Consider the following 27,618-nt stretch of genomic DNA (forward strand, 5'->3'; position numbering starts at 1 on the left):
ACCCATATTAAGGCATCAGGAATATATTTTAGGCCACTTATTTTTGGGTGCAATAGCACAGCTTCTAATGAGCTTTATAGAATATTTTCAATTTGCAGAACTCACTGTTGTGACTAGTATCTGGTTTAATAAGGATTCTTTTGCTGCTGGAATGCTCTCAAGTGTGATACACTGGTCACTTGGTTCATTTATACCTGCCATTCAATTTCCTAACTTTGCCAGAACAGCCGTGAATATAATGCCACTTGTTTCCAGAGATCAGACAAGCTTTATCCTTTAACACTTGGATTTTTAATTAGAAGCACACCATTTGGCTTATTTCAAGTGCATTCAGGCCAAAGTGCATTCAGGGAATATTGAAAAATTGGCATCACAAAATCCTATCAGAGTTCTAGATAAAAAGACCATCCAGTTATTTTCTTGTGAATACAAGGTTTTCAAGACAACCTTAACTAGTCTGAGGAATGCTTAGACTAATTAGAGGATGATTGTAGAGTGAATCCACTCCTAAACAAGTACTTTTAGAATTAGTAATTTAAAATTTGGAAAACATGAAAATCAGGTATACTTCAAGTAAAAACCTTAGAAATATGTTTGGCCTCTTAATATTGGGGAAAAGGGGAATATTTCACATCTACAAAACACTGAAACACGTTTTTGTGCCTCAAAGTAAGTTACCAGGTCATAACTGAGGCATTTCCGTGTCCTTCCAGTGTCAAGACTGCATTAAGTAAATGCAATGGTGTATGCAAAAGAGAGATTGCTGGTAATGGTTTCAAGCTAAAAGAGGGGAGATTTAGGCTGGATATGGAAGAGAAGATTTTTACAATGAGGGTGATAAAACATTGGCACAGGTTGCCCAGAGAGGTGGTGAATGCGCCATCACTGGAGACATCGAGGCTGGATGTGGTAGCGGGCAACCTGATATAGTTCAAGATGTTCTGCTCATCATGGAGGTGTGGGATTAGATGACCTTTGAAGGTCCCTTCCAACCCAAACTATTTCATGATTCTTTTCCCCCATTCACCATCCTAAGTACGTCAAAGACCTAGGAAAAATAGATGTGAAAAGACTGAAAGATAACAAAAGGTTTTCTGCTCAGCAGTGACAAGCAATCTATTGAATTAAGAAAATTGCATAACCCAATCTTTGCTGCAAGTGCAGAATGTTTTATAATTAGAAAATGTGACAGCTCACTTGAAAAGCAACAAGCAAAACCAAAAAGTAGTGGAGGAAAAAAAACCCCGAAGAGAGTTACTCTCATTCTAAAAAGAGGAAACAAGCTCTTGATTAGAAGTTGTTGCCATGTAGTGACAATTCTTCTTACAGCTTGCTGTCATTTCCCACCCAGAGCACATACAAATCCAGGCTTTAGGGAAGCAGGAGGAAAGCTTTAAGTGAACTGATGAAAAACAGACTCCATTTCTACCAAGATTATAACAACATTTCTAGCCTGACTGATTATCATAGCTTTAAACTTAAATATTTAAGAGAGATAATGAAAAGGCCCCGAAAGCCCTTTTCAATGAAGAAGCAAAACACAAATATTCCTAAAACTGATGGGCAGCAGCAAATTGAAAGCCTCATTTAACTAAAGCTCTGTGGATTAATCCAAAGGCCATTTTAATCCATTTATTATGTTTCGTGTCAGTTTTCAATGTTTTGACTCAATTTTCTTTACATCAAAGATTCAATCCAAGTAATTTTTTTAACTCTTCAGACAAAGTAGTCCAGGGGTTGGCATTACAAGTGGTAATGGCTTTAAACTAAAAGAGGATAGATTTAGATTAGATATTAGGAAGAAGTTCTTTACTGTGAGGGTGGTGAGGCACTGGAACTGTGGCTAGCCCACCCCTGGAAGTGTTCAAGGCTAGGTTGGACATGGCCTTGGGTGACATGGTTTAGTATAAGGTGTCCCTGCCCATAGCAGAGGGGTTGGAACCAGATGATCGTTAAGGTCTCTTCCAACCCTAGCTATCCTACAATTCTATCATTACAATATGACAAAGAACAAACTGCACATCTCCAAGAGTAAATTTTCATTGCAACTTCTAAAGCTTTGAAATGGATTAAAATATTTAAGGGGTCAGATCTAGAATGTACTGTATTAATCACGTGCCTTCTCTTTACATAAAAACATAAGGAACTTATAGTATAACAGCAGTTTTATTCATATATGTGTGCAGCATTAGTCATTACAGGTCTTAGTAAAATGACCAGGAGTATCCAGAAGCCATTTTGGCTTTTAATGCTGCACATTTCTGCAGTGTCCGTTTCTCTTTCCCTGATACGCAGCAGTATCAGTTTGAATAGCACATTCTGGTACTACAGGGAAATGGATTGAAACAGGAGTACGTGATAGAAAAGAAAACGGACTGTAGGAAACTCAGAAAATGATCGTGAAACTCTGACCCCTCAACACGTTGTTTTTGTTAAAGAGCGCAGAAAGGTGGAGTCCAATCTAGTTTAAGGATGTCTGCAAAAGGAGATAATGAGTAAGAGCCCAAAGAAATGAAAGAGCTGGAGAGGCAGGCCTACCTACAGAGAAAGATGTTTAAGAGGAATGTACTGAAGTCAGTGAACAATCTGCTCAGTTCAAGTTGTCATGGAAACTATCCTATTAAATGCTTAAAAAAAAAAGAAATCAGTTCTAGAAACAAAGTACTACAGTTTGCCTGTTACAAAGTGCTCCCTTAATAAGCTCAAGCCAAGTGTGATTTGGTGCGTCTATATCATTTTGTAAGCTTGAAGAATTATTTTTCTATTTCAAAATCACCATTGTACACTCTAGTAAAGGCATGCAAAAGAAAGCCTAGCACTCTCTTTTCCCCCATGTGTGAAAATGTGGTGAAATGGGCAAGAATATTGCTATAGGCTCAATCTGCATTTTTTTCTTTGGAATGTCAGCAACAGTTGTTTGCTCCTCCTTTCACAGACATAATTTGGATTTACTTTCTGGTGATATGTATATTAGTGACAACTAAACTGCCAAGGTTAGCTGAAGTCTTGGCATTGCCCATTTCTTTTCAGATTCTGGACCAAAAGTCACTGCCTGCAGCTGTGATGAGCAGTGGAAGATGTCTGTAGAACAAAAGTGTTAGAGTTTACAGTATGTTACCCTCCTATTTCTAGGCAATAGCACTAGGATAGTGTACCTCCTTCCCTCACACCAGTTTGCCCCTTTGCTGGCAAACTGAGGCTTTATCCTTTCATGCACAAAATATACCGTTACAGCTAAATTGGAGTTCTGCATTTTACATGTCTAGCTTTACAGCCCAGGGAACCTGCAGAGTTCTTGGGGAGTATCAAGCATCCCACACAATTGATGTAAATAGGATCCACATCAGAACACTTCAAATTGCATCTAAAGCTGATAAATGCAAGCAAGTATTTTAATCCCTCCACCTCCTAGATTTAGACAGCTTACTCAGGGCTGTGGACAGGTTCTGTTCACATAGCCCAGCATCCCTTAAACAGTTACCAAAGCCCTTCCTTTAAGTTGCTTCTAACAACAAAAAAAAAATCCTGTGTTTTAAAGCGCTGAAGAAACAGCTTTTTATAAAATGTATTTATATTTTTTAATCACTGTAAAAGTACATACCGTAGATTTTTACATTTACATATTAAACTGCAGCGATTGCAAGGATGCTACTTTACTATATGGGATAGAAAACTGCTCTTTAAACTTACGTGTACTGTTCTGAAGCAGAAGTGTGGCTTCTCTGGCTACATTGGAAACACTTTGGGGAAAAAAAAAATTGAAAAAATAAACCTTTATGTATTTTTAGAAAGCCATATGTTTCCTGCTTGGTGTCTTCTTACTCCTTATGTATCCCGTGATTTTGCAGTCAATTTTAGTCAAATTGGGCTTAAATTCCAGTCATAAGGAGTGGCCTAGTTTTAGAATTCCTTCACAGTAGTGCATCTCAGATCAGTGGACTGTTTAGTCCCATGGTTAAATTCCTTTTTAACAGAGAAGTGCTTTGTAAATACCATGGAAGTTCCTTATGGAAATTTATAAAGCTATCTAATAAAACATAAATAGGCATTTCAGTAAGCCTAGAATATGTTTGGTCAAACATTAAGCAGAGAAGGTCTCTGAGAGGTAAAATCTGTCAATTTTCGTCTTAATAGCAGCAGATCACAGGATCTGAGACCACATGCTGGTCTTATTTTTACAACACGATATCCTTGTCCTTCTCTGTGCCAAGATGTTTTTCTTCTTTCTTTTTGTAAGTTGAATTGAGACTGACCTGCAGAAAAGCCTTTTTCATCCAAAGGTGAAAACAAAACAAACAAAAAACCACAAATAAGCAAAAAAAAAAAAAGAAAATAAATCCAAACCACTGAATTCCAGCTCTCAGAAGGCAATGTAACAGTTCAGGGCAGAGAACCCTGCCCTGAGAGGTCAGAGAGACTCTGCATACACAGTGCTAATGGTGATTTGAGAGATCCATTCATTAGGATCATCTAAGAAAAGGAATTCAGCAGCACCGAGTTTGTGGATCAAATGCACTGGAAGGTACCCTGCTGCACTTACCTGTTGCAGTGGCTTGATGTATCAAAAAGCCCCTGGGGAGGGGGGAGAACATTAATAGTCCACATAGACAAGAATCATTTAAGGAGTGATGATGATTTGCAAAAAACAAATAACGCTAAAAGAAAAGTAGTGATAAATTCTGGGAAGAATTTGTAGGCACAAATCTACCGAAGAGTAAAATTTGTAGGCACAGATCTACTGAACACAGTATGTGACAAGTACTTTAAAATGAGCAATAGATAATAACTATGCACAGATAATATGGGTGTCAAGTCTCTCAAGTTTCTTCAAAACACAAAGCTATTTAAATCTCAAGCCCCAATTTTTCTTCAAGTTAGATCAATGTTGTCCCCTCAAGTCCAGCCTTTTGAACCTAAGATGAAGTGTTTAAGTGTTTGGTTTACCAGAACACTCTTATGCTGCTCTGATCATGCAGCATGCTCCTACTCTGCTGGGAGTGGTGTTCTTATTGCATACCTTAGTTGGTAAGTTTGCCGTTCAAAGTTAATTTCTTTGAAATCTCACTCAGTTTGCCATGGTCTGGAAATCAGTATGAAATCAAAGAAATTTTGCTTTCATTTGCATGCTTAATAATCATGTGTATTTTTTTTGGGGGGGGGGGGGGGGGAAACAAACAACAGAAGTTAAAGACCCAACCCCACACACTATAGCAAACAGACTGTGAATTTTTCCCCCTTCTAAAAAACTGGTAATTATTCTATTATTTTTTATGCTATCAAAGACCAAATAGAAACAAATGAAAAATCAGAAAATAAATCTTTCATATCTTTAAAAGCCAGGTAATTAAAATTTAGCTTTTGACAGGTGTTAAAACCAAGTTAATTTCTACCTCCATATACGTAGAGATCTGTTCTATCTTCAGAACTGATAATGTGGTTTATTTTAAAAGAATAACGGCATAGAGATTCTTGTCTTTGCTAGAAACCTAGAAATTAAAGGGAATCATAACAATCTAATAATCTGTCAGCATCTTGAAGATGCTATTACAAACACTAGGCTTTCTTGCACTTTCTATGCACTGCAAACAAACAAAAAACACCTCAAGTGACGTAGCACTGTTCTGTTATCTTAATTACTATTAGCCCTTTTGACATAAATAACTCCATTCTGCTGAGCAGTATAAGATAAACCTTGCAGGGAAATAAAAACCTTGAAGCCTGAATGCATTCGTACTGTACCCTATCTCATTTAGACATATTCATTAGTTCTGGACCAGAGGAGATCAGAGCACAGCCACCCATGCTTTCCAGAGACATACTTTTAACTCATACTCGCATAAAGCAGCCCAGCCTCAGAAACTGATTTGAATCATGAATCAAATTTAATGGCAAACAACTGTATGGCTCATAAACCCCATTCCCAGATACCACAGCCCATACATAAAACCTGCAGCTAGCCCATCATATCTCATAAAAACAAAACATGGGTGCTTGCAGGCATTTAAGAGACAGATTACACTGATGAGCTCTGACTAGCCCCAATTCTTTCAATGCTTAGCTTTGACTAGCTAAAGCTTGTTCAGTGTCTTTATGTTTTGTAATATATGCAAGGACCCCACTCAGTGATAACTACATTTTTGTAAATAGAGGCTGCATACATCTAATCTGAAATACCATCCTCTGTGATTAGGTGGATGCCTAATAAATGCAGTTGCAAACACATGTCAAACTCTAAAACCACATAGATTGTGGCAGACTGGACTGTGCTGGAGCAGGTAAACTGTATATCCAGATGGTGCTCAGACGTATTGCTTTCTGATTTCCTGAACTAGTCTCAATCAGTGAAAGATTTTATGTCATTGAGAGCTAAAGTTGATTTTAAGGCTACTAGATGTAGAAGCGTCATCTGTAAACATTTAAAATCTCATTAAATATTACCTTACTAGCACAAAGATTTCAAAGTAAATATTCTACAGGCTAAAGAGGAGAAGGTGGAAATGCAAGTCCTAAACTTAGTTCTGTTTCCATATACAACTGTGTTTACATTGTCAAGTCTGAATGGAATTCCTTGCTAGAATGGAAATCCTGCCCTTGCCTCTACTCCCGAAGAAACTACAGGGACGATATATGTGGAACTTGAGTGTTCTTTGAAGAAATAAAATGCTGGAGAAGCACAAGTGTTCTGCATACCTGACAACAGCAAAGGGAGAATTATGTAACTACAGTGTGCTGAGAAGTTGGTGGTTAGATACCTGCACTCCCAAAGGGATACTGATGAGATCACCATGATTAAACTACGTAGATCTTGCTGTATACATTATGTCAGTCTTAAACTTACATTTGTCTGTGCTCCTGGCTTGACTTTTTTTAATGCTTATGCATTCAGTTGAACTCTCAACAAATATTTTTAGGCAGATAAACACGTAATTTTTATTTGCTTAAGTAATTTGTGCCTAATATTTTCCTTTGAATGATTACATTCCTTAATTCAATCTTGAAAATTGAGTATAAGCTTAGGCAACAATCATGTTGTATTTTAAATTCAGTCTTGCTGTACTGCCTCTTTGCTCCTTAATCCATGACTGTTTATCCTCTTCAGTAAATTTCTAGGAGGAACTCTTGTCATATCTGTTAGAAATCTGAATAAAATGTATCAGGCACTTTTCATCACTATTTTTTGAGAGGCATTCAAGTAACTAAAAGGTGATAAGAGAGAACTTTTTATTCCATGTTACAAAAATAGAAAAAAACATCAAGGGCTGGAGCAGAGTTTATTAATGTGTAACAGAAAAGCTTTGTCATTCCATCAGGTAACAAACATTTACAAATGCTAAATCCTAATGAAGAAATGTCCCATCATTAGAAAAAAAATATATATATTTTATTGCTTTCTTGAAAGCAATATGACTTAAGGGTCCTAATTCATTAGTACCAATACTCAATGACCTGGAGAATTCTATATCATTTCCTTATTATTTGCCGTGACTTGCTGCCATATTTCTTGATTATGGAAATTACGTCACACCCAGCAAAGACAGGCAGTGACTTAAACTCATTAACCTATGAAGTACATACTACTAATCAGATATTTCTTATTAATGAGCTAAACGACAAAAGGTTAGAATACAGTTGGAAGCCTGCATTTTCCAACTCTGAAGGAAAATATCGAATGAGAGATTCGTTATAGGTAGAAAACTTATCTATTTAACAATGACTTTACTATTGATAGTGTTTAAGCAGTTACACAGCTATACCCCACTAACTGATATGTTTCCAGATAATAATTATAGCTATAACCTGGCTCTAAAGGCATCTGAAATTACAGACTACCCACTATTCTTCAAAACTCATTACCTGCAAGATTATAGTCTTCCTCACCTTGTTTTCAACTAAATGGAAACGGCTATACCATGAGCACAGAGACTGTTCTGCTGCTAAATCACTGTATTCCTCATGGCAACGTGGTGTATAATACTATTAGGAATCTGGTAATTGGTGGGACTTCTTCCTTATGTGGGAATTCGTTCCATATATGATCCCTTGCAAAATCCAGCAGTTATTTTCCAAAGCACTTTGGTAAACGGGCAGCACAGTACTTTCAGGCTGATACAGGTTAAGCCATTCACAGTTTAGAGACCCACTTGCTAGAAAGACACAATAAGAAATAGGTATTGTGAAATGTAAATAAGAGGAGACTGACATTAACCAGGAGGACAGTGTCTGCTGTACTCTACAAGGGACTGCAAATCAAACAGCAGATCTAGCTTCTCACCTAGATCAGCAGAAAAACTGGTGTACTTTTGAGGAAACTGGGAGGAAAGGGGTGAAAGGAAATGGTTCTAAGTTAGTTTAAGCATAGGATAGCAAAACCTGTGTAGGAATAGCTTGTCATCAAAGCCAAAGTAATTGTAGCCCAACTGTTCTAATTTGTCACTCCTGACTTTTGTCTCTGCTAGAGACCAGGCTTTCAGGTCCTCTTTACACCCCTGCTGGGTGCTGTTGAGTTCTGTCTGAGAAACTGTTTTTATGGAATGGAATAACTTATTTTTTGAAATACAGAATTATGAAACAGGTGTCCTTCGGGGGGGGGGGGGGGGGAGCGGGAAACAAAAATGCAATTCTTTTGAAACTATTTCTGCACCTGAAAAGTGAGCAGTTACAGACAGAAACAGAAGTCATTATTTTGATGTTCTGGGTTCTCAGCAATGTCACTTTCACACTTACGGCTTTTGAGTTGCAATTAGAATTCACTTAAATGGCTTTTCATAGCACTTGTTCCTTATGTGAGCATGGCTTGTTGGTCAGTTAACCTGTTGTTCTATTAAAGCCGATGTGGTTGGTCAAAAAAAAAGCAGCTGATAGCCTATTTAGCTTCAGTTCTGTCTCTAGTTTTACATATTTCAGCTCTAAAAACTTTGAGCTGTTCCTGACTTAAACTGACCTTTATTATTACCTACAGCCCACCAGGGTTCAGAGGCAGTTTTATTCTGCAATTACAAGGGAGAACAAAGAGCAATACTTGAAAGTAATAATGCCTCTTTCACTTGACTATAAACTTAGGACTGTGATCTTTATTTTTAAAGAAACTTTACTCTGAACTTTGTGCCTACAATGATTTTGATCTGTAAACCTTCAAAGTCATGATAAGTGACTGAATCTAAACCCAGGCCTTTTATATGTAACATTCTTTGCAGGGGCAAATATTTTACTGCGTTATTACATCAAAGAAAAAGGTAGGGATAATACTGTCACTTGAATTGTAGGAAAAAGATTACTTTCTCATCTGAAAATGTTGGGTTTTTTTTCCCCCCTGAAATACTCTCCTCCTGCAAACTTAGTGGATCCAGCTGCTTTTTCAATTTTGCCCCCTCTCCCCCCTCCCCTTTTTTTATATTTAAGATGGCAGTTCTGCTGCAGTGTAATAGGCTGAGAATTGCTGCGATTCAAAAAAATGAAAATGTTCTGTGTAGCCAATGTAATGATACTTCAGCCTAATGAAGAGTACTTATGTTTCAGTGATGATGGGAACACAAGGAGAAACCTGCAAGGGTAGCGCCAGAGCCTTGCAAATGACAGTGGCCAGCAGTTCACCTGTTCTGTTCACCACGTTGCTCATTTCACTTCATCTGTTCATGCAGCTGTACAAATTTCTAGCAGTGCCCATTTCTGACAGCACACTGAAGCAAAACTGTAGGAAACTACAGCTTCATAACCCTGTTGTTTTTTGAGAGCACTAACATAATGTATTCAGTGCTGATATTGTGCACTGTTGATGTAATACGAGGACATTACTGCCAATGCTATTATTGATATTTTATAGATTAGATTAAAGCACTGATAGTGTGAGTATATTGACACTCAAGAGCCTAGACTATGTCCAGCGTATATATAACTCTGATTTATAAGAAGAACAAAGAACTTCCACTCGGACGCTCTTGCTGGCCAGTATTTGTAATTCCTCATTGGTTGTACTATATAGTATGTGACAAAATAACTCCAGGTGGCCAAATATCAGGATTAAAACAAAAAAAAAATGCCAAGTTCTACATCTCCCTGGTGCAATCCCTCTTTGTAGTTCATCAGCTTGCAGCTTGTGTGGCATTCTGAAGGTAAACACATTCAAGTTGGTTTAGACCAAAGACTTAATTTCATCTCTATATTGTAGTTCACTTCAAGAACTTACTTGAGTATTGCCTTTCCACTACTAACAGCTTATTGTACCGTATTTTCTTCAGAAGCAATTCAGCATGCACACTGATTGCTTATATAGTGTGCTGGAATTGTGCAGTTGGGCACTGAAAAAGCTAATCTTCGTAAAAACAGCATGGGCCAGTTAAACATCTCAAGTTATCTTGGGTTCTCTGTGCTCATGTACTACTGAAACCGTACCAACAGTGACATTGTTAACCATATCTCAACATAGATTAAAACTGAGAGGTTAAATTATGGAGAAGATATTAAGGTATACAGATAATCAGATAGAGAAGAAATGCTAATTATGCAGAATGTCTATTTCAATTTGTCAATTGTTAATTAATAGGAGGAGGATCAATCAAGTTTTTCCGGTTATGAGAGCACAGGAGGTGAGTTTCTTATTCAATGTCACTTGTCATTTGACTCTGAAACCTTTGATTTCCCCTTATATTTAAATAGTTACTTACAAGATAAAGTGAATTCAGGTATTTATATTGTGAAAGTTAGGTCTCAAAGGATTTTATCATATGAATTCTCTTTGAATGCAAGTTAAATCTTGTGAAAGACAGTGGATCCAAAGTTATTAAAAAATATTATTGTTAATCACATCAGATCTCATAGGTGTTTTCAGAAATTGGAACTTATTAAAAGCTTGTTGAAAGTATGAGATGCTAAGAGTCTGAGAGGAATGAAAGGATTAATCAAAACCTTTTATGGATAATAGTATTATGTAATAAGAGATGTACACACCACATTATGAAAAACAAAGTTGTATGTGGTAAATTAATGTGCCTTGTAAGGGATTAAGTCAAAGACAATAAAATCCCAGCAAGCTGGGATGGTGCCAGATCTCTACTGGTATAATCAGGCTAATGACTGGGACTCAGACTGGAAGGAACTGATTTTTTAAAAACCGCAATTTCAGCAAAAGGTGAAGCTGTAGTACATACAGTAGTTTGGGTGATCAAATGACAGTAATACTTAGATTTCAGTTAAGAGAACTGTTATTTGGATGAATTTGAGGCTCAAGAGAGTTTAAGACTGCATCTCAGATACAGTACAATCTCAATGGGATGTGGACAAACTTCTGTAGCAATTATAATGTAATAACAGAGAAAATTTCAGTGGCTCAGGAGGCAGTTTATTACATCAAGATGCATCAGCTTCTCTCCTTTAAAGAAACTGTGCATGTGCAGGGTCTGATTTTCAGGTACAATATTTTTATCATATCTACAGTGAGAACTATGAAACTGGGAGATAAATAGGCTTGTGGATAATAGCTCCTTTTGGAATGTAGAGCCTTATAACAAAAAGTAACTCAGGTAAAATCAGATCACCTTGAGTGTTACATAATTCAGTGTGTATGGGAAGTATCTAATCAAAAATCAGTAGCTCTTGCCAACTTAAGAATTTTTTTTTCATTCTAGACTTTTCAGAAGACCTGAGGAAATCAAACATCATTTTTGTTGTTGGTAAGTAGGATTCCTTATTTCAACTGCTACATTTGAAAATCCCCATGTTACTTAGCTTCAAGTATGTGATTTCTTTTAAAGTTTGGCAGAATAGTTTGGTTAAGAGTATTTACACTGCAGTGGTGGATTAGTCTTTTGAAAGGGAGTTAAGATTTAATATCATGTTATTATCCTAGGTCTGACCATGCTAACAACAGTTGTGTAAAGCTCAGAGCAGGTTGGCTGCTGAAGTATGAACATACTCGAAATGACCTTATAGTTCTTACATTAGTGCTGTGTAGCAGCAAAGGTGCCTCACCAGCATTAGTAAAAACATTACTAGATTGGATTTATAACTCAGAATTTTGAGGGTTAGGTGGAAAAAAAGAAAGAAAAAAAATCAGGTCTTTTCACCTCTTCATTTGTGAAACAACTGTTTTAAATACAGGTTTCCATTCTGCAAGTGCTCAACAGGCTGTTAAACAGTCAATGGACTCATCACCATGCATGGTAGTTAGCAAGCACTTATGCTTTGCAGGTTCAAGGTTTATATTGCTTCCTGGAAGTCCACAGAGAAAAAGCGCTAAGTTAATGCTGATCTATAAATGAGGCTATGTAATTAGCAGAAATTTTGAACAGCCTTTTAAAAAAAATTATAACCAGAGTATTTACAAGTTTCAGCTTAAAGCTTACTACTGATTACTTGGAAAGAGTAATTGCTTTTGTATCAAGCAGAATTTTTCAGAACTGTTTTACAAGGAAACTGTTTAAGGAGAGACGCTTAAACATGGGAAATTTTACATAAAAGTAAGTCACATTGTGCATTCTTTTTCCAAAGGGGTTAAAAAAAAAGTGACATCTGAAAATAGTCATAAATGAATGGAAGTTTCATTTGGAATTCAACAGGTACCAAAAAAACATTCCAATACCAGCAGATTGAGACAGGTGATCCTTATTCAACACTGGCAAGGCTGCATCTGGAGTACGGGTCCATTCTGGGCTCCCCAGTACAAGAAAAATAATGACTTACTGGAGCAAGTCTGGTGCAGGACCACAAAGATATCTGAGGGAAAGGAGCATCTTTTAGATGAGAAGAGGGTGATTGTGCTGGGACTTTTCAACCTGGCGAAAAGAAGGCTCCAAGGGATCTTACCTATATGTATAAATACCTGATGGGAGGGAAGATGAGGGAGTCAGAATCTTCTCAGTAGTGCCCAGTTGCAGGAGAAGAAAAAATGGGGACAACTTAAAATACATGAAATTCCATGTGAACACAAGAAAACTTTTTTTTTATGGTGAGGGTGGTCAAACACTGGAACAGATTGCCCCGAGAGACTGTTGAGTCTCCATCCCTAGAGGTGTTTCAAACTCATCTGGCCACAGTCCTCAACAACTTGCTCTAGCTGACCCTGATATAACAGAGTTCTTGGACTAGATGATCACAAGAGGTTCCTTGCAACCTAAAGGATTCTGTGAAGAGATAGCACATTCGTGTGTTGCACTTTCACCTTACCCTATATTAAACTAAATACTCAGTTTCTTGAAAACCGATGGTGGATGTGTTTGGAAAAGTAAAATTAGATTCCTGAAGAGCTTGTTGAAGACTTCTCTTAAAGGAAAGATGCATAATACAATTTTCAGCCTTTAAGCAAACTCTAATTCCATGCTTACTGAAGTACATCTTCCTGCTGTTCACTACAGTGTCAAATTCTCATTCTCTCTGCCTCACATATCTTATTGGAAAATTATGCTTGGGTTTGTACAAACACAGATTTTAAAAAAGTGAAGACACTCAAGGACTTTTGCCTCTGAAATTGTCCATGGTAAGGCTATTTTTCATTTATCTCTGGACTGCTTTTTCATTCTCAAAGAGTGGGTTTTAGTTTTCATTTATAATTTTTTTTATAGGGCATCTTCCAAGTAAAACTGGAAAACATACCTTTTCCTCTATTTATTCCTGCTCTTAAATCCACCTCAGACTTTCTAGTAAATGCTGTCTAGGACCAGAGGAAAATGGTGCTTAATCAAAATTCTAAGTTTTGTTTGTTGAAAATATTATGATGAAAAGTGTGGTGGGTTACTTTTCCACAAATTATGCAGAATGATTTATACTTTTTCCCAAAATACTCCCATCCCCACCCCCATCCTCTCACCCCTGAAAAAAGCTTCATGAAGTCTGACCTGAAGAGTAAGGGTGTATATTTTTATCCTGGAATTTTTTTTACCATCATGAGATCTTTGTGGTTGTTCATTTGACTGAAAAATCTTGATTTAACTCCATCTAGGCAGTGAGGATAAATGGTATTTCCCAGAGACAGATTTTTTGCTGGTGCTAGCTTGGAGTCAATCTGCCTGAATCACATGCACATGCACAATGCTCTCCAGGTTTAATATAATACACAGGAAGCAACTGAATTCTATGTGCCTAAGCAGTAAAGTTGTCTTCCTTTTGTGTCAATCGCGCTGAAGTCTGATCTCTGTGAACTGCATAGGGACAAAAGAAAACTTTGAAGAAGCCTCAAAAGAAAACAGCAAAACTATCATACATGAGGGGAGTGAGGGGGAAAGAAAAGGCACCACAAATTCTCAGCGGCTCAGTACTCCATTGCACTTGACAGCACTAGTAATGTTCAGCCCACCATACCTTGACTAGAAAGACAGCAGAGAAGATGAGTTGAAGCATACTGCTGTAGATACTTGAATGGGAAAAAACTGTCTTGAGTGTTATTAGGAATGTTTACTCATTACATAGATGTATTCATGAGGAAATGCTAAGATGCTTATGAAGTTGTTTTAAAACTAGAGTTCTAAAGATGTGCATTTCAAGTAGTTTACAGACTAATTGAAATACACACACCATCTGCCAGAGCTGACAAACTGAGATACTGCTTATAAGACAAAAGGGGGAAAAAGCAGACAATTTCCCTCCCCCATTGATTTCTCTTGAAAATTGTCCAAAAAGAGAGAGGAAAAAAAAGAATAATTAAAATTATTATTAATTAGCAAAGTTTTACATTAGAACTAATGTAGGAATTGGAAGAATAGCCAACTTGGATTAATTAAGCAACAATGTCAATGTTTTATCCAGACAGCTAAGCAAAGACATAGAAACAGCAACTCAAAAACATGGAAAATAACAGCACAGTAATAAAAGAGGCAAAAGCAAGTCAAATTTGGCCTGAAAAGTAAAATTCATGATTAAAAAATGAACAGGAGAAATTTGTGGGATGTGCTAATAGTCAAAACTTACGTAATTACTGGCAGTCACAAAAGAAAGAAAAAACACAAAACTAACATTAATAAAACAAGAAAAATACCAACCAAAAAAACCTTTTTCATCAGAGCAATACAAAACGTAAAATCTTAACCACAGTGAACAATATATGAGTTCATCATTCTTAACTAATGCAATACTGTATATCACATCCAGAAAATTGTCGTAACTAACAAAATTACTGGAAGCACTACCTCTCCCTATCCTCTACAGGAGTATTTCAAGCCAACCACATTTGGCTTTGGTAGAGGCTGAAATTGAAGCAGAAAATTTTCAGGAATCTTTCTGCACTTTGGACCAGAGACAAGCTCCTCACTTACTCTTAAACATGGTGTTTAAAACTCAGTCAGTCTAATTTCCTCTGTAGAATCTTTGTTCTTGCTAATGAACCAAATGGTTTAAACTCAATATAATTTGACCAGCCTTTTAGCTGACACTTGGAAGATGTTACCTCCACCTACACTTACAGGTTAAACATTACCAGCTGCAGCCAGTGGCTTCTTGTGCATACAAAAAAACAAAAACCACAACCCACACACTCTCCCCCCCCCCCCCAAAAAAAACGAAACCGAACCAAACAAACCACAAAAAACACCCCAAAGATCACAAACCATAAAACTGTTTATTTGTCTAAGATATGCCAGACCTTGAATGACTTGATCCGACTTGGAATTTAGCCCTGCTTTGAGTAGGGCATTTTACCAGAAGAGGTCCCTTCCAGCCTAATTACAGTACAACTCCTGTATTACAGCTCCTTCTAAAATCAGATAGGCACAGGATGAGCAGTGCTGATAACTAAAAACTCAGTCAGTCCAAGCTATAGCTTTAGAAGTTAATGAAGACTGCTTTTTCTGACTTGCCATGAAATAAACATGTTTCCTTCAAGAAAATGGTGAAAACACAGTGGTGTTCCAGGCCATCACATCACTCTGCTAACATATGCCAAGTTGTTTCTGATTAAAATCATGTTTCAGAAATAAGAAAAACAAATGCTGAGGGCTTTTTTTTGTTTTTGTTGTTGTTTTTGTTATTTTTAAACAGTAGCATCATTCATATATGGTTTCACTCAGACCAAAATCATACATGAACAGCAGAGGAGGTGCTATTGAGAAGCCTCCAAAGGCCATCTTCTGAAGCTAAGGCATATTTTTATTTGTATAAATAATCCGAGTAGCATTGATAGAATTGCCAAACTGATCAAGTCCTCCAAAATCATAGCTTGAATATGAAGGATAACTTGACTGGGGTTATTTTGATTTCAGTTCTGAGACTCCAGCCAACTGTGCAGCTAGGTTTCCCCTGCAAGCACTTTTCCATGATACAGGGATGATAATCATTATGAAAATAAGGTCTAGAATTGGAAATATTTTAAAATGAACGGTGGGACTCTCTTGTAAATCCTGCTGCGGGCTTTTTATGTAAATGTTTATGTTATTTTGGTGTATGATAAACTTGTAATACTTGGCAAGTTTCAAGTAGAGACATCTCAGTCTGTCTGTATGACACTTCTGCTTTATTAATATTTCTGGCAGAAAAGCTGGTTCATGAACTGTTCATGCTGCTTGTTCCTGTCCTTGCTCATTCACAGCAGCAGGCCCAGCATCACTAATTCATCTGTTCCTGTCCCTCTAGCATCATTAATTCATCTGCTTGTGATTTGGTGCTCCAGGCCAGACCAGTACATTTGAATCACATGCCTAGGCTTGCGTCTGTCATAGTCTCAGGGAGATTGGGGCATGAGGGAGAGCAAACGTAAGAGTCTCCATTTCTTAAACCAAGATCTTTCACTGATCTAAGGCAGGCAATTAAACATTCAGAAGTGCTGCTTGGGTGGTTGTCATTTCTTCCTACCCACAGAGACCACTCGTCTTGTCCTCTTGAGGTGCTCTCTATGAAGCATTTCTACAGTCAATAATTAAACAGGGAAAGGTAACCACTAAAGTCAGCAGTGCTGCCAGAAAGTTATTTACCAGATGATTTTCTCACACAGTTTCACAGGCAGCTGAATCAACATAATGGCAGGGAAAACTGCACTAAGGGAGTGTGTAAATCTTTTAATCCAGCCTTGTCTACAGAAAAGCAATATACAGAACCACATTTAATTTCTGTGCTCTATCTAGTACCTTGATTCCAGATACTTGCTTACTCTTTGTATCAGGAAGCACAAAGGGATACACAAAGGATTCAGTTTCCATGAATAGTCTCACTGACTGATAAAATGTGCTCAATTTCTTAATTTGCACTTCTTATTTTTATTAAGTTAAGGAATTAATTTTTAAGCAGTATGGTCTGTGCTTAGTAATACTAGCATAGTACAAGTGTGCTAACACTGAAGATCTGCTGGCAGTTCTACATTCTCCTGCAGGTCACAGAATACTTGTAATTCCTCTGGCCATTTTCTAGGCTTTAACTCTGCCTTCATGTCATATATGAAAGTTAGAAGACAACGTGATTAATCTGAATAGCAAGTTACCGTGAATCAGGCTGTTAACACAATCTTTTTTTTCCCCCCAAAATATGCATAGGCAAAGTAAAAGATGACATCATGCAGAAAAAATGACAATGTTCTCAAAGAATCTTACGCCTTCTCAACAAAAGTGGGGACATATTTTCCTCCTCCTAACAATTAGGCTCTGGGAAAACAGCACTACCTTTTTCAATGCCTCAAGTTTTTTTCTGTTTGAAAAACAGCATAACAAGTTGCAGTGAAGCCTTTTTAATTGAAAATATCTTTGTGCTAGCTTTTGTTATATTTTCTATGTAGCTGTTGTTCCTTATAAACTTTCTTCAAGTAAATTATCATCTTTTTCTTATTCTTTTTAGAAAAATACATAGAGTTAATAAGGAGACCCTCTAAAAGAGAAAAATACAGTTTTTGCAACACTACAAATTGATAGTAACCCTCATGACTGCATGGCTAATTTGCTATTAAAGCTGGGTTTGTAGGATCCCTCTAAGTACATACTTTGAGCAGGGGGGAATTATCTAATCCGTAACAAAAAAATGCACTTTCACATTCTTTCCCACCTAAATAGCTCTTTTTCAGTCACATTAAATAATAGTCTTCAGAAAGAGACAAGACATTAACTAATACTTTAACTTCAGGCATGTAAGTTAGTATTGGTATAAACACCAAGTATGTGTTTGGCCCTCAATGCTGAATTTCTTGGGGGCATTCAGCCTTTTCTCTTATCAGGCCAAGCAAGAACTGTCATCTCATTCGCTGATATGAAAGCACAAGATTTTGTAAAGTGGGTCATACACATTTGTCAAGCAGTAGGATGCTTTGCTACTCATCAAATGGCACTAAATTAATAGCAGTGGCCATAAAAATTACCATTTTCAGCATATAAATGTAATTTAATTATGTCTTTTTGTCTTTAAGGAGCTCAGCATTTTAATCTCATCTTTGTTGGAACTCTTCTGTAAAAAGTAAACATGGTCGATTTTAATTAATGTTTTGGAGGCACAGTAATTCTCATTATGGTGTATGCCATACATATGCCCTGTATGTATGTCAGTCTCGCAGCATTATAGAATCATAGAATATTTAGGGTTGGAAAGGACCTTAAGATCATCTAGTTCCAACCCCCCTGCCGTGGGCAGGGACACCTCACGCTAAATCATATCACCCAAGGCCTCGTCCAACCTGGTCTTGAACACCGCCAGGATAGAGCATTCACAACCTCCCTGGCAACCTATGCCAGTGCCTCACCACTCTAACAGGAAAGAATTTCCTTCTTATATACAATCTAAACTTCCCCCTGTTTAAGTTTTAACCCATTACTTCTTGTCCTATCACTACAGTCTCTAATGAAGATCCCTCTCCAGCATCCCTATAGGCCCCCTTCAGATACTGGAAGGCTGCTATGAGGTCTCCACGCAGCCTTCTCTTCTCCAGGCTGAACAGCCCCAACTTCCTCAGCCTATCCTCATACAGGAGGTGCTCCAGTCCCCTGATCATCCTCGTGGCCCTCCTCTGGGCTTGTTCCAGCAGTTCCAGGTCCTTTTTATGTTGAGGACACCAGAACTGCACACAATACTCCAGGTGAGGTCTCACAAGAGCAGAGCAGAGGGGCAGGATCACCTCCTTCGACCTGCTGGTCACGCTCCTTTTGATGCAGCCCAGGATACGGCTGGCTTTCTGGGCTGCAGGCGCACACTGCCAGCTCATGTTCGTTTTCTCATTGACCAACACCCCTAAGTCCTTCTCCACAGGGCTGCTCTGAATCTCTTCTCTGCCCAACCTGTAGCTGTGCCTGGGATTGCTCTGACCCTGGTGTAGGACCTTGCACTTGGCATGGTTAAACTTCATGAGGTTGGCATCAGCCCACCTCACAAGTGTGTCAAGGTCCCTCTGGATGCCATTCCTTCCCTCCAGGGTATCAACCAAACCACACAGCTTGGTGTCATCAGCAAACTTGCTGAGGGCGCACTCAATCCCACTGTCCATGTCAGCGACAAAGGTGTTGAACAAGACCGGTCCCAACACTGATCCCTGAGGGATGCCACTCGTTACTGGTCTCTTTTAAGATACTAACAGATAAAGGTTATTGTAGAAGCACATTAATATTTACCTTAATATTTACCTGTTAATCAACACAAAATTGTCCTTTCATTGTTATATCTAAAAAGAGATCTAGTCTATTTAGTACACAAAGAGACATGAAATTTCTGTTTGGCTCCACATTCAGAAGAGAAACAGTTACATAAGAAACAGAATAAAGTAATCTTTATAGCTGGTTTTGTTGTTTTGTTTTTTTTTCTCTAATACTGTGTATATACACCAAATAAATAGGATGCAATTACTGCACTGCTAATGTATTCAAGACCAGGAGACAATGTACAAACAAGCACATACACACACAAACTTACTAATGTAAGAAACCAAAACAGAATAGAAATGAAATTATGACTACATGTTACAGGTTATTTGTCTGTAATTTCTCTGCATCCATTTCTCTGTAGCCACGCTTATTTATTCCTTGTTTTCTTTCAGTCAGTGCTTTTACAAAAGAAAAATGTTCGTCTTATTAAAGCAACAGAAAAACAACATGCAACCCACATTGGCAAGAAAATGAGACTGTGACAAATGTATTTCCAGCTAAAATTGTAGCACAAGTGTGATTCTCACACCATGGGCTGATAATTGTCTTTGTCAAGCTGAAGTAAAAGACTCCAGGTTATAGTATACCAAAAATGTTCTTTTGATGCTACCTCCTTATGGCCTAGTTTTTATTCTCAGCTACAGTATTGTAACTTCTCTGTAAATTATATGCTCAGAGAAATTATTTCTTAAATTGAATGCAAAAATCAGAAGAAAGTTCAAGTCAGGAGGAGATGGTGCCAAATTCACTCTATTATGAACATTATTCCTATATTTCTCATGGAAAAATAAACAGGAAAATCACATGTTTTCAAGCATCACGCATCCACATAATAGAGTGTTGTCATATTTGCAAGTCCAAACAGTTGATAAATAGAAGTCACCTGCTTAAAAAGCATGATCGAAATAGGTTTTCTTTATCTTGGCCTTGCCTCTACTTCTGAGCACTGTCTCCCTACAAGGGTATAATTACCACCTACTGCGGTAGGTCTTCTGGAAAGATCCATCAAAGACTGTAAAAACACTGCTACACACCTTGAAATTTCTCCCCACATCCTGATATTGTCACAAAGGAAACTGCTTTCCTGGTCTCCTTCACCCCCAGCAACAACATGGCGCCTCAGCTCCCCACCCAGTTCAGCCCTCACAGTGTGCTCACCTCAGCTCCACCAGCGGCTCTCAAGATCACAGCCACACCATCCCCAGGAAGCACCTTCCAGCCATTTCCATGGGCTGCCCGTTTTTCCAGCCAGGTTGGCTGCTGTCCCTCAGCAAGCAGCTGAATAGGCATTTGGGGTTCCACATGGTTGGCCTTCAGGGTGAGGAAGGAAAAGCAGGCACCTCCACTGAGGAGGTGGGACAGGGCAATGGCAGCACCTGCAGAGCAAAGGGATGTCCAAGGTCTCTGGGACTGCCCCTGAAAAAAAGGGCAATTTTGGGTCTCTTGAGGTGATGTTCTCTCTCCCGTCAAACGGAGGAGGGAGGGTTCAGGTGCCATTTCTGACACTTGCAGCAGTCACCTGAGCCCCTGCCCTGCCCTGCCCTGTCCCTGTCCCTGTCTCCCACAGACCCCCAGTGGCTAGGGGCAGGGCCGGCTGCAGACACCTTCCTTTCAGCCTGTGGAAAAATCATTTGAGCAGCTTCACCTGAGCTGAAACTCCCTGCACCCCTCCTGGTGTCTGGCTCCAGGCTTGGCTCAGAGGTGGTTTTCAGTTGTTTTTTACAGCTGTGGATGTAGACAAGCAGGTGGTAACAAGGTCTCCATGTGCCCTTTGTTGCCCGGTGTTTTATTCTTGCACTTCCCTGCAGCATGCTTGAAGAGCAAGCCAGTGCTGCGGCTGCAGGGAGGCCATGACCGAGCCTTCGTCAGTATTGAGCAGCTTCAGTACCTGGCTCTGTTACCTGCAGACATACCAGGATGTGAAAGCTTTCCAAGCAAAACAGCACAAGCACTGTGAAATTTTACGTTCACTATAATACAAAAGGGTTTAGTTAATGTACACCTATGTGTGCAGTATCCCACATAACAGAGGCAGGTTTCACCATCTCTTTACCTATACCTTTCCATTCCACAAATGGGGGCAAAATATTTCTCTCCCAAGGATGCAGTGGATGTTAGTTTGCTAATATTTGTTGCAGCTATCAAGCTGAACGTACACTGAAATATCCTTCCCCACCGGCAGTCTAGTTTATGTTGTCCCTTTACATGGTAATGGTGTTTTAGGAACAGGTTCTTTCCTGCAAGAGATTTCACACTGTTGTTAACTCCTTCAACTTCAGGGCACGTTTTGAGCCAGCAGAAGGGAAGTATCTGACTTGTTCTACTGTATAGTGTCTTTTAAAAAAAAAAAGTGAATTTTGAAATAGACAGTCTCATCCATTTCCTCCCATTTTCTTGGTTGCTATAGTTTGAGAAGTTAGAAATCTTTTCTAATTTTATATATTTTTTCCCTCACAAAGGTGGGCCTGGCTCTGGCAAAGGTAGCCAATGCGAACAGTTAGCCAAGAAATATGGATTTACTCACCTGTCCACTGGTGACCTTCTCCAAAATGAGTTATCATCATTATCAGAGAGAAGCAAACTGATCAAATACATCATGGAATGTGGTGAACCTGTGCCTGGAGTAAGCAACAGTTTTATTTGGGGTCCTAATGGTTAAACAAAGGCAGTGGTAGTAGATTGTCTAAAAGGGTGGAAATGAGAGACTAGAGCTGATGATTTAAGTAAAATTAACCTGCATCTTGAGAGAGAAGTTTCCTCATTGCCAGATCTTTCTTTCTCTGCCAGTATTTCTTTGCATTTGACTCAGAGAGGCTACAAATTAGTCATGAAAACAGTGAGACACAAGCTGCACTATGCATTGCAAAATGTAAGAATAAGTACAGGGAACAGAAACTTGATGCCGATTTTGTAGCTTCCCATTTCAGATTCGGAGCTGGTCCTCCTGGCAGCTATTCTAATTTACAATACCTGCAGCAGTTCCCTGCAGAGCTGGCTGACATCCCAGAGCAGCTGGACTGCAGTTTAATGGTCACTATGAAGACAGAGTCTGTCGTTCCCAGCTGGACTTGACTTTTACATGGCAGGTCCACAGCCCTAACTCTTCGGTCTTCAGCAAGTGCAGTTTGATCGTAGAATGTGTTTGTTAATGAAAGATACTGGGAAGTGCTGCTTGGGGGAAACTAAAAGCTGTGCCGAGTCTTGATTTTGATTGCTTTGCTCTTCAGTGTGTTTGGTTAGATGGGGTCTCTTATCGCATTCCATGTAGTGTAATTATATCAATGATGTAGCAAATGCAATCAGATTGCAAAATGCTGCAGCAGTACTCCAGTTTCACAGATACTAATTTTGAATCTATGAAATATTCCCGGCTGTCTAGAGGACACTTTGGGAACTCTTGGATGCTTTGCAACACTAGACCTATGTAGCACAGCTGGACCTGAGAGAATAAAAAACGGATGCCCTGCTGCCTGCAGGACAAGAAAAACACCTGTATTTACAGGACCTGCTCTTAGCAAAACAAGGCAGTTGTCAAGGGCCTAGGACTAAAGTCGGTGTAACAAACAATGTATCAATCTTTCTTATAATTAACCAAGTTGCTCCCTTTCTTTTCAATGTAGGGTATTGTCCTAAAGCTACTGAAGGAAGCCATGATTTCCAAGTTGGGGGACACAAAAGGTTTTCTGATTGATGGGTATCCCCAAGAGCTGAAAGAAGCAGAAGAGTTTGAGAGCAAGGTAATCATATAATTGTAATGCTGTTATAACTCCTATTAAGATACACCTGTACTTTTGATGCTGCTTGAGTGCCCATCTTTAGCTGATTGCAATGGGGACATGTAAACAGCCAACCCAACAGCATTGTACTGCTGATCGCTGAAACTTGGGCACCCCATAAATATAGCAACTCCAGCTTTTGCCCTCACCTACACAGACCCTCTAATACCAGCAGAAGTAAAAGCTGATTTTACCCAAATTTAATATGAACCAGGAACAATTCACATTTAGTGGAAAGCACCATTTTTAGAATCATTTGTATAATTCTAGTGGATGGCTGCTGTACTTACTGTGAAAATCTCATCAAGTGCTATTTGAGGTAGGTTCATGAAAGCACATAACTTCAGTCAGTATCTATTACCATTGAGCCGGCTCTTTTACAGCGTGCTACCACTGTGAAACAGCAAAACACAGATTTTATTTTTGTGATGAGTAAGAGGTGGCACAGCCATAAAAAGAGTGTTTTGCAAGTGACTGCATGGCAGTTCAGAGAGTTATTGATTTCCTCAGTATGTGCTAAGACCTACTGAGAGGTCTCAGCTGTACATTTCCCTATCTGCAGAAAATACTCTCTATAAGCCCTATGAATGAATTTGCCAGGGTTTAGGAGAAAACTATTGGTTAGCTAGAGTAAATAGTTAAGTTTATATTCAGATTACACTCCACAAACTTCCCATTCAAGTTTAAAAGGTAATAAAACTTTCATGGATCATCTGAACCTTTAGCTGCTTTGGGTAGTTGATTACCACAAAACCCTAGCAAGACATAGGCATCAGAAGCTGAACAAACTAATGCATAATAGAATTTGTTATAGACACCATTCACAGAAATGTCAATCTGTTAGTTCCTTTACTAGAATGTCATGCACTGTTACAAAGACATTGGAGATTTCTTTCATTTTGTGTAGAAGGAGGGACTATTTCAGCAGTACTACTTTTCTGGCAGGCATACGTGTCATGTCCTGTGAACGCTGGTGTATGCTATAAAGCAGGATTTAAGAGATTGGAGCGTCCTGGACTGAGGCATTGCCAGGCAAACAAGTCTTGATGCATCCAGAGCAAAAGCAGAGCTCCTTTCAGCTCCTGTAGACACTGCAGAGCAAAAGATCCTGTAGCCCGGGGCTGCCTTTGACATTTGGAGTAAAATACAAGCACCCCAAGTGGTAATTTTGAACGTGCCAACTCAACCCTGTTGTATCCGTGTATGCACTTCAGTGTTCACAGGGTGATCTTGGCTGGCTGTAAGCTTCTCAGTAAGTCTATGTAAGCTCAGTCTCCAGCCAGTTTTGCTCAATTCCTTTCTGTGATATAACTGTACTTTTACCTAGCCATAATTCTAGAGAAGCACATCCCTGTTCCCTCCTCAGTCTTTCTCCTAAGTGGAAAGTAAAAAACAATATTAAATTATAAGTTCCACATCAGCAGGGAGAAGATACCCAGTAAGACAGAATAAAGACCCAATACATTAGACTTGTTTGGCTTCCTGCAGATGTTCCCACAACACACATTATTTAAGCTAAATTGTGCCAGGAAAACAGTAACTTTAAAAAAATCCAGTCATACAAATTGCTGTAATATCTGATGACTTTTACTCTTGCAATTTTTTAACTTGGCAGAATGACATTTCTGTAACATTTTGTGAATTCTGGAGAACAGCAACTTTGAAACTTTTAAGAGAAACATAACAGGTTTTTCAAAAGCAAATCAAACCTGGTCTATCAAACAAGATACTGTTATCTGATCTGTGGACTCCTTTATATCCTCATTGTGAGGTGATGATATAACTGATTAAAGGAATCATTTCACATTTATTCTAATTTAGAAAAGACACAGAGTTCCTCATGTGGAGGGGGAGGAAATAACTTCTCACCATCCTAGTCCAGTTATACAAAAAGGACATTTGTTTGAATCACTGTATGAGCCCACATCTTTCTTAACTTCTCAATATAAGTCTTTTGCACTGTTAAAACTGCATTGTTGGCTTTTTTAATCCCTACACCCAATACTGCTGCTACTAATAGCATTTATGTTTTCTGAGCTGTGTGGAAAAAATGGATGGATAAAAGCCTGTCATTGCACTGTCCAACATATTCCCTTGCTTCAGCCGTGTCCTAGAAAGTCATTAAGGTGGTGGAAAGGTCAACGTAATCCAGACATCCTCAGTCAAATGCAGAAGGCCTAGCATGGAATATTTACCTTTAGAATATTTTTTCCGTTAAGGGCTTTCAACAATTTTAGCAATGACAGTTCCAATATGTCAGTCATTTAGACTTTCTTTGCTGTAGCCATTGTAAAAACATGATTTTCTGATGATCACTAGTGTGAAGAGCAGTTGTCTTTTCTCAAGAACTTCTCATTCTTTCCTAAAAGGTGTTCTCCAAATCCCTGATAAAAAGGGAAGGAATGAGAAAAAGGCTGAAAGCATCACTGAAGGATCTAATACATAACTGCATAGAAAAATTACCACATTGCTTTTCTCTGATTCTGTAACACATTTATTTTACTTGATAGAGTGGAGTTTATCCCTTTAGACTCAGCCTGCAGTCCTAGTAGCCAGCATTTTTCAGATCTTATCACTTTTTCTCTGTGTATGTAGAGCCCCATCAAACACAGCCTTCATCTTGAATGCTGCTAAGTGCTGCTACAAAAAGAGTTGTTTGTAAATAAGCATAACTTCTGCATAGGCAAATTCAGAAGTAATCTGCTGATAAATTCCTTGATGACCTTTTCGGTAGCATTTTGTTTTAAAATTATCCAAACAAAGCCAGTTTTACCAGGCCAGCAGTTTGAAAACTTGATGTTTTCCTTTGTCTCTAGATTGGGGAACCAAAACTTGTGTTCTGCCTGGACTGCTCCACAGAAACAATGAGCAGTCGCCTTCTGATGAGAAATCAGAGCAGTCAGCACACTGATAATGCTGAAACCATCAAGGAAGGAATTGAAAGCTATTACCAAGCATCAAAACCTATGATTGCATACTATGAAAGGAAGACACAGTTATGCAAGGTAAACTGCTTGACTTTTTAAATTAAATTATTGCTTTTTACTTCCATCATATAAGCAATAGTTGGAAAACACTGTCACAACACCATTGATGAACTGTATTCATTTCTGCACTTTCTAGTTTGTTCTCATCTTATGCTCCCCTGGTTTATTTACAACTTCTACAAACTTCTGGGTTCCACAGTCGAACTTGAAAGAATAAACCCACAGATTTATCCTGCATCTGAGAACATATCATAGAATCATAGAATATCCTGAATTACTACCTCACCTGCATAGACTCTCTTATTAAACATTAATGATGGAAAGCTTTTCTTTAAGTATCAGGTTTATTTCTTTATAGGGGCTTTCAGAATTAAGATGAAAGTTTATGTTAATCCAAAGCCCTTTAGTTAAATTTACAAAACTGACAGTGTATATCCTGAAATAAAACAGACCTGCACACAAGAAAGATTTTTCTGCTGATATTTTAAATGATACAGTTATATTAATTTCAGTGAATTACCTCAGTTTACACCTGCTCAGGATGTGATATTTAAAGCTTTCTTTTTATCCTCTAATCAAAACTTTAGAGAGAAGCAAGAAATATTCCATCAGTGCAATTACCTGATGTATATGCTGGCACATCTGTGAACTCATTTACATGGGAAGTTTATGGGGTTTACATAATTTTTTCTGCTCTCTTCTGGCAAACTGTCCCTTATGTTCAGCTACAGAAAGATCTAGTCCTACTGATCCTTCTAGTCTTAAAAGGGAAAGAATCTAATAATAGGTTCTGGAAATGTTATGGGAGCTTTTTTCTAGAGGTGGTAGCAAACATGCAAATCACAGATCCCAAACCTTTCTCCTCTACAAAGTTCCCAAAAGAGAAACATTCAGCTAATTTATGCACCCATATCCTGACCTGAGAACAGAATGAATGATGTAGTCCTGAGGAAAATGATACTCAAAGGAAGAGTCCTGATTTGTGTTCTTTGCTAAGCCCACAGTAAGTACACCGAAGGCAAGCTCTAGAATGGCAGAAAAAAAAATTCAGTTGCTTTTCTTTTTTTAAGCTGAAGAACCATTATCTGGTTTTATTTGTATTTTCTTTGATGAGGTTCCTTGCCAACATTGCAAGGATGTGTCTAATTAAGAATTCAGTCCAATACCCAATACGCCAACACAGTGCTATGCAAAGGAAAACGGAGATTTCTGTATCTCTTACTTCAGTGAGCTGTGCCTGCCACAGCGTTTCTCTTTTTGAAGCATCAAGGAAGTGACAGCCCCAGAGAGAGAACGAAACCACACTAAATACTTCCACATGGATTTTGT

The 27,618-nt window shown here is 38.4% G+C and overlaps 1 protein-coding gene and 1 long non-coding RNA gene across 2 annotated transcripts in view; one reads left to right on the forward strand and one right to left on the reverse strand.

Moving 5' to 3' along the window:
- AK5 (adenylate kinase 5) overlaps positions 1-27,618 on the forward strand; it is a 91,106-nt gene that overhangs the window by 55,676 nt on the left and 7,812 nt on the right. Inside the window, exons 9-13 of the mRNA XM_061451551.1 lie at positions 10,541-10,583; positions 11,622-11,666; positions 21,986-22,149; positions 23,147-23,263; positions 26,119-26,307. Of these exons, the coding sequence (XP_061307535.1) occupies positions 10,541-10,583; positions 11,622-11,666; positions 21,986-22,149; positions 23,147-23,263; positions 26,119-26,307 (558 nt within the window). The remainder of the gene's footprint in view (positions 1-10,540; positions 10,584-11,621; positions 11,667-21,985; positions 22,150-23,146; positions 23,264-26,118; positions 26,308-27,618) is intronic.
- LOC133268450 (uncharacterized) lies at positions 13,994-21,303 on the reverse strand. The gene is made up of 3 exons (XR_009743073.1): positions 21,172-21,303; positions 20,685-20,902; positions 13,994-14,122 (listed from the first exon to the last, which is right to left on the reverse strand). It is a non-coding gene; the product is annotated as an uncharacterized LOC133268450 (long non-coding RNA).

Source organism: Pezoporus flaviventris, unplaced genomic scaffold (genome assembly GCF_033815535.1).
Source record: "Pezoporus flaviventris isolate CSIRO_AGI_PZ_B2104156 unplaced genomic scaffold, CSIRO_AGI_Pfla_v1 ptg000013l, whole genome shotgun sequence".
Lineage (NCBI taxonomy): Eukaryota > Metazoa > Chordata > Aves > Psittaciformes > Psittacidae > Pezoporus > Pezoporus flaviventris.